The 13769-nt window shown below is 40.0% G+C and overlaps 1 protein-coding gene across 3 annotated transcripts in view; it reads left to right on the top strand.

Annotated features, from left to right (window-relative positions):
- The window catches only part of STXBP6 (syntaxin binding protein 6), a 232836-nt gene extending 221099 nt beyond the window's left edge, over positions 1-11737 (top strand). For 2 of the 3 annotated variants that reach the window (XM_043516494.1, XM_038404259.2), the window contains one exon: positions 8564-11737. In XM_043516494.1, coding sequence (XP_043372429.1) covers positions 8564-8634 — 71 coding nt within the window. In that variant the 3' untranslated portion in view covers positions 8635-11737. The remainder of the gene's footprint in view (positions 1-8563) is intronic. The other variant, XR_006282047.1, reaches the window with a different exon arrangement.
- The last annotated feature ends 2032 nt before the right edge of the window (positions 11738-13769 follow it).

Below are 13769 nucleotides of genomic sequence, written 5' to 3'. Positions count from 1 at the left end.
ATGAAAGTATGCAGAAGTCATATGATTGATACTAGCATGGTAACTACTGTGTTCGTTACCAGAATCGAAAGCGACCTTAGAAATACTGTTGCAAGGGAGTGGGGTAGAAATTGATACTAAGCTGCAGTGTAAAGGAGGCTTTCTGCATTTAGAAATGCCTTCCAAAAGCATGGGGATTGGAGGGTGTCTGTGTGCCAGATGTCAATACTACCTAATAATATACTCTCTAGAGTAATACAGTAAGTTACTTGTCAGAATAAAATTCATGTATATGCTTCAGAAACATGGAATTTAAGGCTTGGGTTTATGGAAGAGTCTCTACTGTTCAAGAGGAGTTACTAACCCCCTCCTTCCCCCAAGTGCTTTTTCAGGGTTGAGTTGCAAGGGTGCCTGCATCGAACTGTGTTTTGAAATTCTAAAATTGGTTTATTGCTCACTCAGGAGCTGACAGAGTTCACTAATATTGAATCCACTTACAGAGAAATAGATTCGTCTTTGTGCCAGTTAGCAAGAATTATTGAAGCCAGAGTCTCACCAGCGGTCAAGTCTCAGCGGCAGCACTGTCCTTCCCCCTGGCAGATACTGACTGCTACTCATTTTTATTGCGTTGGAAGAGGGTAAAAGAAAGTGACTACTGTAAGTCTTAGCCCACTCCAATTCAAACTGCCATATAGAATTCTGTGAGGGGATCTAATAAGTGTGGTTGGTCCCCCCATGTCACACACATACCCCACAATGCATGCATTCACATGCTTTCAAAAAAGAGAGAGAGCGAGATTGATATTATAAATATGTGGCCTGACTTCCATCTTTTTTGCCAGTGATCCCTCAACTCTCGCACTAAGTGAGATGTCCTACAGACTTACCATCATATATGGAATCCAAAATGATGCAAAAGAAGCTTCCCTAAGGGCAAGCTCCAAGGTGGCCCAACAAGCATGCCGATGAAGTGAGCTCTAGCTCATGAAAGCTTACGCTCAAATAAATTTGTTAGTCTCTAAGGTGCCACAAGTACTCCTTTTCTTGTTGTATTACAGTATATCCTTTTTTTTTTTTTAAACCTACCATGTATGTAGTGATTAGATGCCAGTAGTACTTCACTTTAAATTGCAGCAGTAGGAACAGTAGAGTCTGGATGGGCATCAGCAGCAGGGTAACTGCTAAGATGAAAGAGAACAGGAAACAGCCAGGAGCTGTGCTGTTCTTCACACTCTTCTCCAACCCATCAATTGCACAGTGTAGGACACAGCCTTAGAGGAAAATAGAATGAAATGGAGGAAGAACAGACATTTGGTAGCAGGGGAATTAGATGAATTTGAGAGGGAAAGAAGGGGCCCATTATGAGAAGTTGTTGGTTATTTTCATAGAATCATAGAATATCAGGGTTGGAAGGGACCTCAGGAGGTCATCTAGTTCAACCCCCTGCTTATTTTATTTATTTCTATAGCACTAGTATGAGGTATTTGTAGTTGTCCTCGTTGTAGGCGTATATGTCCGATTGAGACACTGGGAATTGATGTACTGTATGTTTGGGTGACCTGGATGGTAGTGTGTCAGGAGGCTGAAATCTGGGCTCCTGTTTTCTCTGCCCCCAACTGTGGACACCAGGGAACTGCAACAGCCCTCACTTAAAAAATGGAGAGCTGCAGTTCAGAATTCATCCTCTCAGTCAGGGCATCACTACCCAGTTCCTGCAAACCCTCCCAAAATCCTCTGGAAGAAAGAGGGGGTTGAAGCCCTGATATTTGCCACATAAAGAAACGAGCAAGGGAAAATATTACTGGAAATGGTTTACATTAAAGGGCACAAACGGTCTTTGAATGGAGGCTTCAACAGTTCACCATGACAATTCACATTAAAACGGTCACCGTGGACTTGAACAAAAGTGATCACTCTCCCGGAATTTGCTCGGTCGGTCCTTACCACCCTATTTCAGATAACTGGGCAACAATTTGATAAGTCAGTATATGATTTCAGTTTCAGTCCATTCTAATGAAAATAGCACAGAACCTTCAGTGATGTATCCATCTGTCCTTATCACTCATTGAAAGTGTGCAATGAAATACACAAGTCAATTTTTCACTTACTCATCATTTTGGGGTGCAGAATTTGAGACCCCTTAAAGAGGCTGCTTGTTATTCAGAAGGTAGGTGCTCAGCACTTTCTGAAATTAGGCCTTTTTCAGGCTCAAGTTGGGTACCAAAAATCACTAGCCCTTTGAGAAAATCGTGGCCATTATTTTTTTTTGTTTTATGTAGGTGTATACAAAATATAAAAAGTTCATATCCAGACCACTAAGTATCTTTGTTATATGTTAAAAACACAATAAACACATACAAACATAGATTAAATGCAATGCAATACAAACATAAATTAAATGCAACCACTTCCTTGTGAAACTTAAAGTATGAACTGTCTTAAAGCAGGAATTGTCATCAGCCCTTTCAGATATGTACAGCTATTTTTTGGCCCCACAACTCCTGGCAGCTGTTACCGCGATTCATCAGCTGATGGATATCTCTACAAGGTTACTTGAACAGATTGTGGCAGGTAACACTAAGTGACATTATAAGCCCCCATCACAGTCAAATGATTTGGTTATATACTGCAGCTTTCTGGGTTTACAGTTCTTGGAAATAAACTCAAATAATCCAGTGCACACAGTAACCTGGGCCCAGAAGGAGTTCCTTGATTAAAAAAAAAAAAGCATTTACTTTTTTTAGAAGGAGTTAAGGCACAGACACCTGAAAATATACCATGAAAATCCTGTTGTGGATAGTATTAAGTTTACAGCGTTTCACTTTTCCGTAAGTTCATGTTCTCAGATCAGATATAGACCTGATAGTTGTTGGGCGTTTTAGTTCACTGCAACCTGGTTCAGGATTGTTTTGTTATTTAAGAGTCTGTGTACATTAATAGTTGCATGTTTCTTAGACTAAATTTAGCAACTCAATGACAATGCATTGAGCAAGTGTTTTTTTCAGTAGTTGTTAATCAGCATTTTAGCACACTGGATGCAGTATTGAATAGCCTACAACATTAGATGAATGCCTAAAAAGTCAATAGGATGTGTATAATGGAATTTCAAGTAGCCTGGTTGATGTTGCAAATGTTATTCCTGACCTGAATAGGGAAAATTGCCAGTGGCAAGGGAGAGGAAGCAGCATAGGTTTAACTAGAGAAGGGAGAGTCTGAAATCTCTTGTCACAAAAAATCTTGTAATAGCTTCTCAGAAGCTTTTCTTTCTTTCAAGCCCACCATCTCCATAGTTTTCTTCAGTGTTTGGAGTGGAAGTCCAAGTGTTTGGAATAGCATAGGTTAATCATTTTAAAATGAATACATTTATGTTTACAGCAGCCTCCAACCAAAGTTGTCAGGATGCTGTAGAATAGAGCAAAACAAAATAAAGGCTGAATAGAACCAATAACAAGGAACTGAGCAAGGGAGAAGTGAAGGAGCAAACAGAAACTGGCAGTTCTGTAGTTTCTGTAGTGAGTGATGGTGCACTTTGCATTTGAATGTGTATTAGAAAAACAGAGATGTCAGGCTTAGGAGCAAGGTAATATCACTCAGTCATATCCTAATGGCTCCTACTGTTCTATTTTTAAAATACCATTTATTGCCCAGGAATACTGTAGAATTTCTAGCCTCTCAAAACTATTCTGAGAGCTACACCCACTGTCTATATTGTCAGGTTTCAGAGTAGCAGCCGTGTTAGTCTATATTCGCAAAAAGAAAAGGAGTACTTGTGTCACCTTAGAGACTAACAAATTTATTAGAGCATAAGCTTTTGTGAGCTACAGCTCACTTCATCGGATGCATTTGGTGGAAAATACAGAGGGGAGATTGATATACACACACAGAGAACATGAAACAATGGGTTTATCATACACACTGTAAGGAGAGTGATCACTTAAGATAAGCCATCACCAGCAGCAGGGGAGGAAAGGAGGAAAACCTTTCATGGTGACAAGCAAGGTAGGCTATTTATATTTATATGATGGCATATATCACGTTGGTAGATGCGCAGGTTAACGAGCCTCTGATAGTGTGGCTGATGTGATTAGGCCCTATGATGGTGTCCCCTGAATAGATATGTGGACATACCCTATCATGCATTCCTACAACTACAATACCGACCTCCTGAAGTGAAGAAACAGATTGACAGAGCCAGAAGAGTACCCAGAAGTCACCTACTACAGGACAGGCCCAACAAAGAAAATAACGAGAACACTGCTAGCCATCACCTTCAGCCCCCAACTAAAACCTCTCCAATGCATCATCAAGGATCTACAACCTATCCTGAAGGCCGACCCATCACTCTCACAGATCTTGGGAGACAGGCCAGTCCTTGCTTACAGACAGCCCCCTAATCTGAAGCAAATACTCACCAGCAACCACACACTACACAACAGAACCACTAACCCAGGAACCTATCCTTGCAACAAAGCCCGTTGCCAACTCTGTCCACATATCTATTCAGGGGATACCATCATAGGGCCTAATCACATCAGCCACACTATCAGAGGCTTGTTCACCTGCCCATCTACCAATGTGATATATGCCATCATGTGCCAGCAATGCCCCTCTGCCCTGTACATTGATCAAGCTGGACAGTCTCTACGTAAAAGAATGAATGGACACAAATCAGACGTCAAGAATTATAACATTCAAAAACCAGTTGGAGAACACTTCAATCTCTCTGGTCACTCGATTACAGACCTAAGAGTGGCTATCCTTCAACAAAAAAGCTTCAAAAAGAGACTCCAACGAGAGACTGCTGAATTGGAATTAATTTGCAAACTGGATACAATTAACTTAGGCTTGAATAGAGACTGGGAATGGATGAGTCATTACACAAAGTAAAACTATTTCCCCATGGTATTTCTCCCTCCCACCCCACCCCCCACTGTTCCTCTGATATTCTTGTTAACTGCTGGAATTAGCCTACCTTGCTTGTCACCATGAAAGGTTTTCCTCCTTTCCTTCCCTGCTGCTGGTGATGGCTTATCTTAAGTGATCACTCTCCTCACAGTGTGTATGATAAACCCATTGTTTCATGTTCTCTGTGTGTGTATATCAATCTCCCCTCTGTATTTTCCACCAAATGCATCCGATGAAGTGAGCTGTAGCTCACGAAAGCTTATGCTCTAATAAATTTGTTAGTCTCTAAGGTGCCACAAGTACTCCTTTTCTTTTTGTCTATATTGTGTTTGCTTAGTACAGTAAAACCTGCAGTAAAGGGCCTTCTTTGATAAGCAACCCTTTATCTTACATTCCCCCATTAAAATATCACTACATGCTTTCCACTACACCTTCCCTTGACTTCTACCCACAACTACCTCGACATTTCTGGTCCACTTATATGAAGGTGTAAACAGCTTTCACTAATACATGAAGACGGTATGTGTACGTATAATATTAAAATGTCTGCTAAACACATGAACAATCATTTTAAAGAGCTAAAAATATTTCTCAAAGCACTACAATATCTTGTAATTTAAGTGATTTCGTATCCTGTCTGCTTAGAACTCTGTCAAATCCACAAATGAAGACCTACTGTGGACAAAAAGGCAGCTTTATTTGTTTCCCACAGGCCCCATAAGGAAAATCCCATTCTGGGAATCACAGAACTAAAATATGCAATATAAATTCACATAGAATATTTTTCTTTTGCGTGCGAACAATGTGCTTGGTATTGCACAGCTCAAAGATACTAGTATGATATTTAAATCTAGAAGAAAGTGTGTGTGTGTGTGTGTACGTATTGTGTTGTGTGAGAGAGAGAGAGAGAGAGAGAGAGAAGGGAAAGTCACCTGCAACACAAAGCTTTGCCAGAAAAAAAAATTCTGGAGAACTTCCAGTCCTCATTTTCTAGCCAATCACTTGCACTTGCTTTCACCCACTATTGTAACTAAATGTATTTTCTGCAAAGGCTGTCTCTTTGATCCCTGTTTGGAAGTAATGCTGGAATTAGATGGCTAAAAGTTCATGCTACTCAAGCTTTACTGAGTGATAAACATCATGAATGACCTCGTGCTTGGATTAATATGATCCACTGTGCTTTGCTAGGTGTCCTGGCTGTCAGTGTCATGTCTTGACAGTGACAGATGTTTGGTGGGTGATGGTTAGGGAGTTGGCAAACTTGATAAATGATGGGGTTATTTACAATAGAATTTATTTTCTTTTTAATTAAGGCAAAGCATAGAAAAAGTGCTTCTGGTTCACATTCAGGAAGGTAAATAAATGAAGCCTCTTCCCAGAATAAATTAGTGATTTCAGTTAAAGAAAATAAAATGGGTTGATCATTTTTCACTTCTGCTTTTCCTGTAAAGGGCAGAGCTCCAGCACTGAACCACTACTCCAAATCTTTTCTTGGATATTGGACAAATGGGTTAGTCCTCCAGTTCTGCAGCATATGTTGGGTCATAGCTATCTGCTGTTGGCGTTTTGGGTGGCAACGAGAAGACTAACTCAGGAATAGCATGGCTGCTTCAGCTCTGCTAGCAATCAACAAGATAATCTGGCCTTTCTCTCCATCAGTGGCCGGAAGCACGGAGTGGATGCCAGAGACTCTGCCTACTCTACTTACTTCTGCTCTGGAATATATGAGGGAGAGCATGAAGGAAAGCCACTGGTCACGGCAGAATGCCCCTGCTTAGAAAAGGGCATCATCACAAACTGCTCTAATACCAGTTGCACTGTATGACCAAATCAGTTATTTGTAACCAGCTTTCTTTCAATATTAATTATACTGAAGCAGAACTTGCTTTAAAATAAGTAAAGGTTATGAATGAATTAAAATTCCCCACAAAGAATAGGAAAGATGCTTATTAAAATTCTGCAGATAATCTCGTCACTTCACATTGTCTGGTAAAAATGTGTAGGACAGCTAACCCAGGTGACCTACTGGCTTGTAGATGCTCAATTGCTTTCTTTTTTTTTAATTGGCAAAAAGTTCTTGGGTTTGTTTTTGATGGGCTTTTATGTAATGGAGAAGTAAATTTGTCATTTTTTATTCGTGTTTAATTATTAAACACTTTGAAATAGTTGGACAATCAGTACACAGGGCTGAGTCATTGTATAAAGAATTAAGTGATTTTTTTAAAAAATTCCTGCATATTTCAGTATTCCAAAACAAATGAGAAAAGTAGGAATCTAATTATGCAGTGTTTTAAATGGTAAAATAATGCTTCTTTGGCAGAATACTGATAATGAACACTACTGTTCATTAACTTTAGAAGAAACAAGCACCAAATTAACATTTGCAAACATTTGTTGCAGCCAATTAGAGTATCCATTTAGGAAGCTTTTCCTGGCAGCATTCTCTAGGCGTAGGCCCCATTTCAAAGAAATGGCTCACATATTTGTATTATTTTAAACTTGTAATTAATTTCACCATTAATATGCTATGACTACATACTGGTTTATTTCACAGCTATATATTTATACGACTAATCATTATTATACTTACATGTCAAATTCATTTAAGAAATAAGATTGTGTGAATATTGGGGTATAAGGAATTGGAATAATCTTTCTGGAACCTTAAAGTACAGCTTAGTCACCTGTTCAAAGTCTATGTCAGAAGACAAATTACCAGTGGAACTAATAGATTTTTGTTTTGTTTTTTTACTGTTTCTCACCTGTAAAGTAGCTCTAGCTGATTAGTTCTCAACCTTTTTAATGCCAAGGGATCCCCTTTTCCATAGTGTGAGCCCCCAACCCCCAGGGGCTCCCTCTCGTATGTCTGCAGTCTATTTCGAACTATTGATATTAAATAGCAAGAGCTTACTATCTAAGCCACTTAAAGAAATGTACTTCTCCTAAATGATTATTCATGATGCTTCCAGAAAAGATAGTGGCCATTGACAGTGCTTTCTAATGAACATTTTCCAGTAAATTGCTACTTCATTTAAAAAAAATACAAAAAAACCTCCTCCATCTCTGTGGGCACTTTAAATCACCAACTGAGTCGCCTCTGCTACCCAGGGGCTCTTGCAGCTGGGCTCTGATGGCAAACTTTCTCGCTATCGGGAGCCCCAGGCCCTTTAAATCGCCAGCCTGGGGAAGCTGGTCTGGTATGGCATGGCGTACCGGCTCTTGCCAGCTTGCGCTCACCTCTGAGTACATACATCTGTGAAACAGCTTGACCAAAAGACTAATTTGTTTTGACTAGTTAAGCCTCAGGCCTTAGTGGTCTTTTACAGGAAACCTCTATTGGATTGGAGGAGAAATGTGTGTGCCCCCCAGCTCAGACTAGTGAGTCTCTGCTCCTTCTCCCTTCACGGAGAACTGATGCATGGAGCCCCCATAGAGCTGGGTTCTAAGAAAGCAGCCAAATCCCTTCCCCACTGAATAGTAGAATGGAAAACAAGGAAAGGCTAATCTGGTCTAAAACTTGGATCTCGTTTCAGGTCTGGCTTTCAACAACCTTTCCACTGGAAAATAGTTTATTTGGAGGATTCCATGTACAGCCCATCTCTAATCCAGATTAGTTGCTTTAGCCAGGAATGGCTATAATTGCAAATAGTATAACTTTTTCTCTCTCGTTCTTTTTCAGCTTGCCATGAAGCACAAATGTTGAGATACTGCCTAACACAGAGATCTTCCCAAGAGGAACTGAAAAGCTAGGTTCAGCAATTTTTACTGAAGATCCAAACTTTCACCTGCTTTCTCCTTCCAATTCAGTGAAGATGCATTATTCAGTTAACATACAGGAAAAATGTTGCATTCCCACATTTTTATGGTAATTTCGCTAAGCAATGCTGCTGTATCCCCAACCTTTATTTTGTATTTAAGTTATTGTAGGTGTTTTTAAAAAACATGGAAACTGGACCAAATGAGAAACTGATCAAGATAAGCACCATCTTATTTTTTCTGGTGTCACGCACGAAGAAGTATTAAATTGGCTACAAGAGGTGTTCCTGTAAAGAAATAAAATCCCAACAATGATTACATATTTTTTTCCCTTTTGTATAGTGCTAGTGAATTTGAACGTTGGAATTATGCATCCTGGATGATGACCCTGTAGTGGGAAGCAGACTGATTTGTTATGTGAAAGAGCCGACCTGATCATTTCTGCCACTCAGTAGGAATTTTTGTAGCCGCATTCAGAAGTGCAAATTTGACTTCCAGATGTGACCCTGCTACCCATGCTGCCTTTTGAGAATATCCCTGTGGTACTTTCCAGATTGATTTTGGATTGTATAATAAAATATGAAGAATGTAAACTTGAGATTTTAAGATCCAAGAAAAATCTGATTTTTAACTCTGTACACACAAAATGGTTGAGCCTCATTACCACAGCCTGGAATTGAGCAGTCTTTGTGTGGTTTCTTTTTAACTATGATTTCTCTGACTAGGGCCTTTATAAATGAAAGTTTGAAAACAAACTTTCCAAGCTACCAGTTTTTCATAAACTTTACACAGAAAATATTGTTAACATAAAATAGCCTGGAAAAATACCTTTCCATTGCAGATTGATTAACTAAACTATTTTTGATCTGTTGTCTTCCTTAACAGACATCTGTTTCCCTCATTTTCCTTCAGAAATTCTCAAGTTATTTATTCACAGGATTAAAATGTGAAGGCAGTACAAGAAGGTATACTTGATTTCACCAAGAGTACATAAACATAAAATGCTAGCTAAGCTTTCAGTCCTCAGCTGTAGTACATTGGTCCTAAGCTGCATGCATCTTCAAAATTTTCTGTTCCCCTCTTACTAATGGGCCAGACAGCCAGTGTAATCTGAATATACTGTAGTTTTCATGGTCAATGCAGAATAAGATTTTGCATTATTAATGACATTTTAAAGAGTTTAGAATCTAATAATAAGGCAGTATATGGGGTGGAGGGAAGAAAGAAAAGTAACTAAAAAGGAAATAATATCTCTTGGAAATATCAATATTACAAAAAGGGGACTGAATTTACTTGTGAAGACATTCTAAGTCAACCTACAGAAGTCATCTAGTGAAATGTATAGTTTGTAGGTGTATATTTTTAATTCTGCTATTTTGTACAAAGTTTTTTAATTGCAGAGTGGAAGTTGTTCAGAGGAGGGAGCATGTTTATCATCTGTTTAGCACTGTAGGATCACATCAAGGACAACCTTGAGAACTGTCCCATCCCAAGCTGCCAGCTGGGAAAGAATTTGGCCAGACATAAGCTGCAAGTCAGAACAGGGCCACTAAAGCGTGAGGCCCCAAGCACCACTTGAGCTACTTCTGACTAATGCTTGCCTTGAAAGAATCTGTAGCCTCACAAGCACAATAAGAAACATTTTAATAAATAGGGCTCTTATTAGAGACCAGCAAGGGAAAAGCAGTCTCATATTGGGAATTAAACAAAACAAAATGTAGGGTTAGTTTTGGGCGTTTTTTTTTAATGTGTCATTAGAATCTTTTTCAGATGTACAGTACAGTTCTGACAGCAAAGCAGATGTCTTTATCCATTCCCCTCTCTTAGGGTATGTTTAATCTGCAATAAAACGTTTGCAGCTGGCCCGTGTCAGCTGACTCGAGCTTGCAGGGCTCAGGTTGTGGGGTTATACAGCTGCAGTGTAGACCTTCAAGCTCGGTCCGGAGCCTGAGCCCTGGGACACTACAAGCAGGCATGGTCCCAGAGACTAGGCTCCAGCCTGAGCCCAAACGTCTACACTGCAATTTTATAGCCCCACAGCTATACTTACTTTTTTTTAACTGTACTCTCAATGATTTTGCTACCTGATGAAATTGAGATCATGAGTAATCAGTATGAAAACGAGAGTCATATGTTAATGAAAATTCAGTAGTGAGAACTACAATCATAAAAGTAGTTCCACTAAAGAAGAAAGAATAGGATTTGAAGTGTTGCTATCTAGCTTTTATTCAAAGGTTATAAATAATTTGGAAGAGAAGTTTAAACCATAGGTCAGATATACTTGGGGAGGATGAGTTATTTCAGTTTAGATAACAATCCATGGTGCTTGAGGAGGCTACAGGTTTGAACATCTCCTGGGCAGATCAGGTCACAGGCACACTGCTAAATTCCAGATCCCTTTTTCACAGATTAAACTGTTGTTGTTTAATATGTATGTTTTAGTACCATTAACTAGTTGAGTTTGAATAACTCAATGCATTTAAGAGAAGAAAAGAGATTCATTTGCATTCTGTTTCATTCATGGTATTCAGTAAACTACTAGATGTGGTGGCACTTAGGAAGATTTCAAGAAAGTGTGCTGACATCCCATACTGCAGATAAACTTTACAACATTACACTTCCCTCCTGGAACTTAGCTGTAGTATACAACACTAGTATTAGATATTTGTGTACATAAAATATACAGTAATTCAGGTTAATGTTTCATATTAAAGAATGTATTTGTAAAATGTAACAAGATTAATAGTTTCCTTATTACATTACCTTTTTAAAGTTCTGCAAAGAATAAAGATCGTGTATTGTTGGACTTGAGACTGGTGTACTGCAAAATCTGTCTTAAAAGGCTACTTTTCTGGCTAGCAAAAATAGTGCATTCACATGACAATATTAACAAAATGTGCTCTCTAAACAAGTGATCTTAAAGGTGGGTTTGCTATTATATGCCAAAATCCATACTTACAGATATATGTTGTAATTAACTCCTCAGAAATTCTCAAAAATGTAAAAATAATTTTGTTCCATTCTGAAAAAAGTGGGACCTGCTCTGTTGATTTATTGTTGCAAACCCTACTTTTGTCATTAAATGTTTTAACTGTGACAAAAAAAAAATCCTGGATTATTTGGTGTGTTGTTTTTTGTAGTGGTAATGGGGGGGATTGGTTTTTATTTTGTTTTGTTCTCCTTTCTTCTAGAAAAGATGTGGTTGTTTACTAATTAAAAAGAAAAATCCAAGTTTTCTCTGTACTATGATCAATAGTTTCCTCTCAAAAGAATATGGTGTCTACTGGGAAAAACTGAAAACTATTTGAAAATATTTTTGTGCCATTCTAGGCTTAAGCATTCTTCTGCTGCATAAAAACTGCTATTAAGCACATGAACACAAATGTAAGTTAATTTTCTACCGAAATGTTGCACTGCTCAGAGAAGTCCATGTTTCTATTTCACTTCAGTTTTGTTGCAGAACATTTACTCTCTCATTCACGTGACTGACTATTACTGTACAAGTATGATTGTATTACATAATAAACACTCTTTAAAGCCAGTTTCTCTCTCACTTGAGGGGAAAGATGCTCCTCAATGCAAATCATTCCACTGATTTCAGTGAAGCTACTTGAAGAATGGTATTAATCAATATGTATCAGAATCAGTTACCTTCCCCCCCTTATTTTTTAATTAAAAATTTTACATTTGTCATTACCCAACTAGGAACATCACCTCAAAAATGTCTTTATTTGCTAATATAGCTGCATACCTATATTCAGTGGAAAAATAAAATCAAGTAAAATTTACATCCATTCAAAATGAAGTTTAAAATAGCAAGTTGTATCTAAATGGATAATACTGTGAAAGAGTAACTCACGCCATCTCCTTTGAGAAAGTCATAAATACCTACTGGAAGAGAATTCTAATCTAGTGATTTATGAGGAAGAAGCAAACCAATTACGAACCTTTCCAGAGGTTACCTACTTAGTGATAGTTTTTCCCTGTTGGGTCTTAGTGATAGTTTTCTCCAGTACCCCTGTTTTTCCTCCTTCTTCCCTCCTCCGCGCCCCCCCTCCCCGACTATGCCCCACAGTTCTGGATTCTAGTACTGTGTTTCGTGCTCTCACTCATTTCCTGTGAACAATGAGCACCAATGTTGTCTCGCTGCCTCAGGGAAGCCAGTATTGCTGCTTACTGTGCCATCTGTAAGGTTTCCCACTGTGGACTTGAGAAGCATGAGAACTTCACCTCAGGAGGAGGTTATGAGGCTGCGCACACACTCTGATCCGGGATCATTGGAACTGACAGTGCACTGGCCATCGTCGGCAGTGAGTGCTCCTCCAAGCACCTCCCGCACCTTGGATCCAGCAGTCCCAAACTAAGCTCGAGAGTAGGAAGCACTCTCATGGGCGTAGAAGCAAGTGCTTATCAAGGGCTGCTTCTAAGAGCAGCATTTCCTACCTCAGCCATTTCAGGTCAGGTGAGATGTCTCGCGTTCACACCACTGAACTGGCACCTAAGGCAAAGAGGAAAAAGGATCCAACAGCAGCATCGTGGGACCTGGTTCCTGCTCGATCTGTGCCATCCCCTGCATGTGCACCACCAGTCCCACCGCCGCTTCCACAACCTTCGCTGCAGCCGGCTCTGTGAACTCCACCTCGGTCTTCAGCTGCCTCCAAGGACACTCCCTGGACGCCCAAGCCATCTGGAGCCCCTTCTGTCCACACAGGAACTGGGGCTGTCCTACCCATCTTTGCTGTTGCTCTCCAGCCCCACTCTAACAGAGGAGCTGCTCCTGCCAGAGAAGGCCATACCAACAGCATACCATGGTCTGTGCTGCTGGCTCCCCCACTTCTGGAGACATCTTTGGAGTCTAAGGAGTTTTCTGGACTGGAGCCCATCTTCTCCCCCGTGTTCAGGCGGAATTATCACTTCCACTCCCCCCCCCCCACCTTATCCAGCTGCTTATAACATGGCATTGATGGTGTGATACTGATACCCCAGGGCCCGCAGCACCCCCAGATCCCTACCCGTTGGCCTTGTTGGACATTCTGGGACCCATACCGCCCTCGGTACCCACCCTCTCAGGCCTCCTACCAGTCTTTCCCAGCTCCTCCACTGGCACCAACGGGCCCCTAAGGGGCGGC

This window comes from Dermochelys coriacea, chromosome 6 (assembly GCF_009764565.3).
Source record: "Dermochelys coriacea isolate rDerCor1 chromosome 6, rDerCor1.pri.v4, whole genome shotgun sequence".
Taxonomy (NCBI): domain Eukaryota; kingdom Metazoa; phylum Chordata; order Testudines; family Dermochelyidae; genus Dermochelys; species Dermochelys coriacea.
This window is presented reverse-complemented; position numbering and strand designations above follow the sequence as displayed.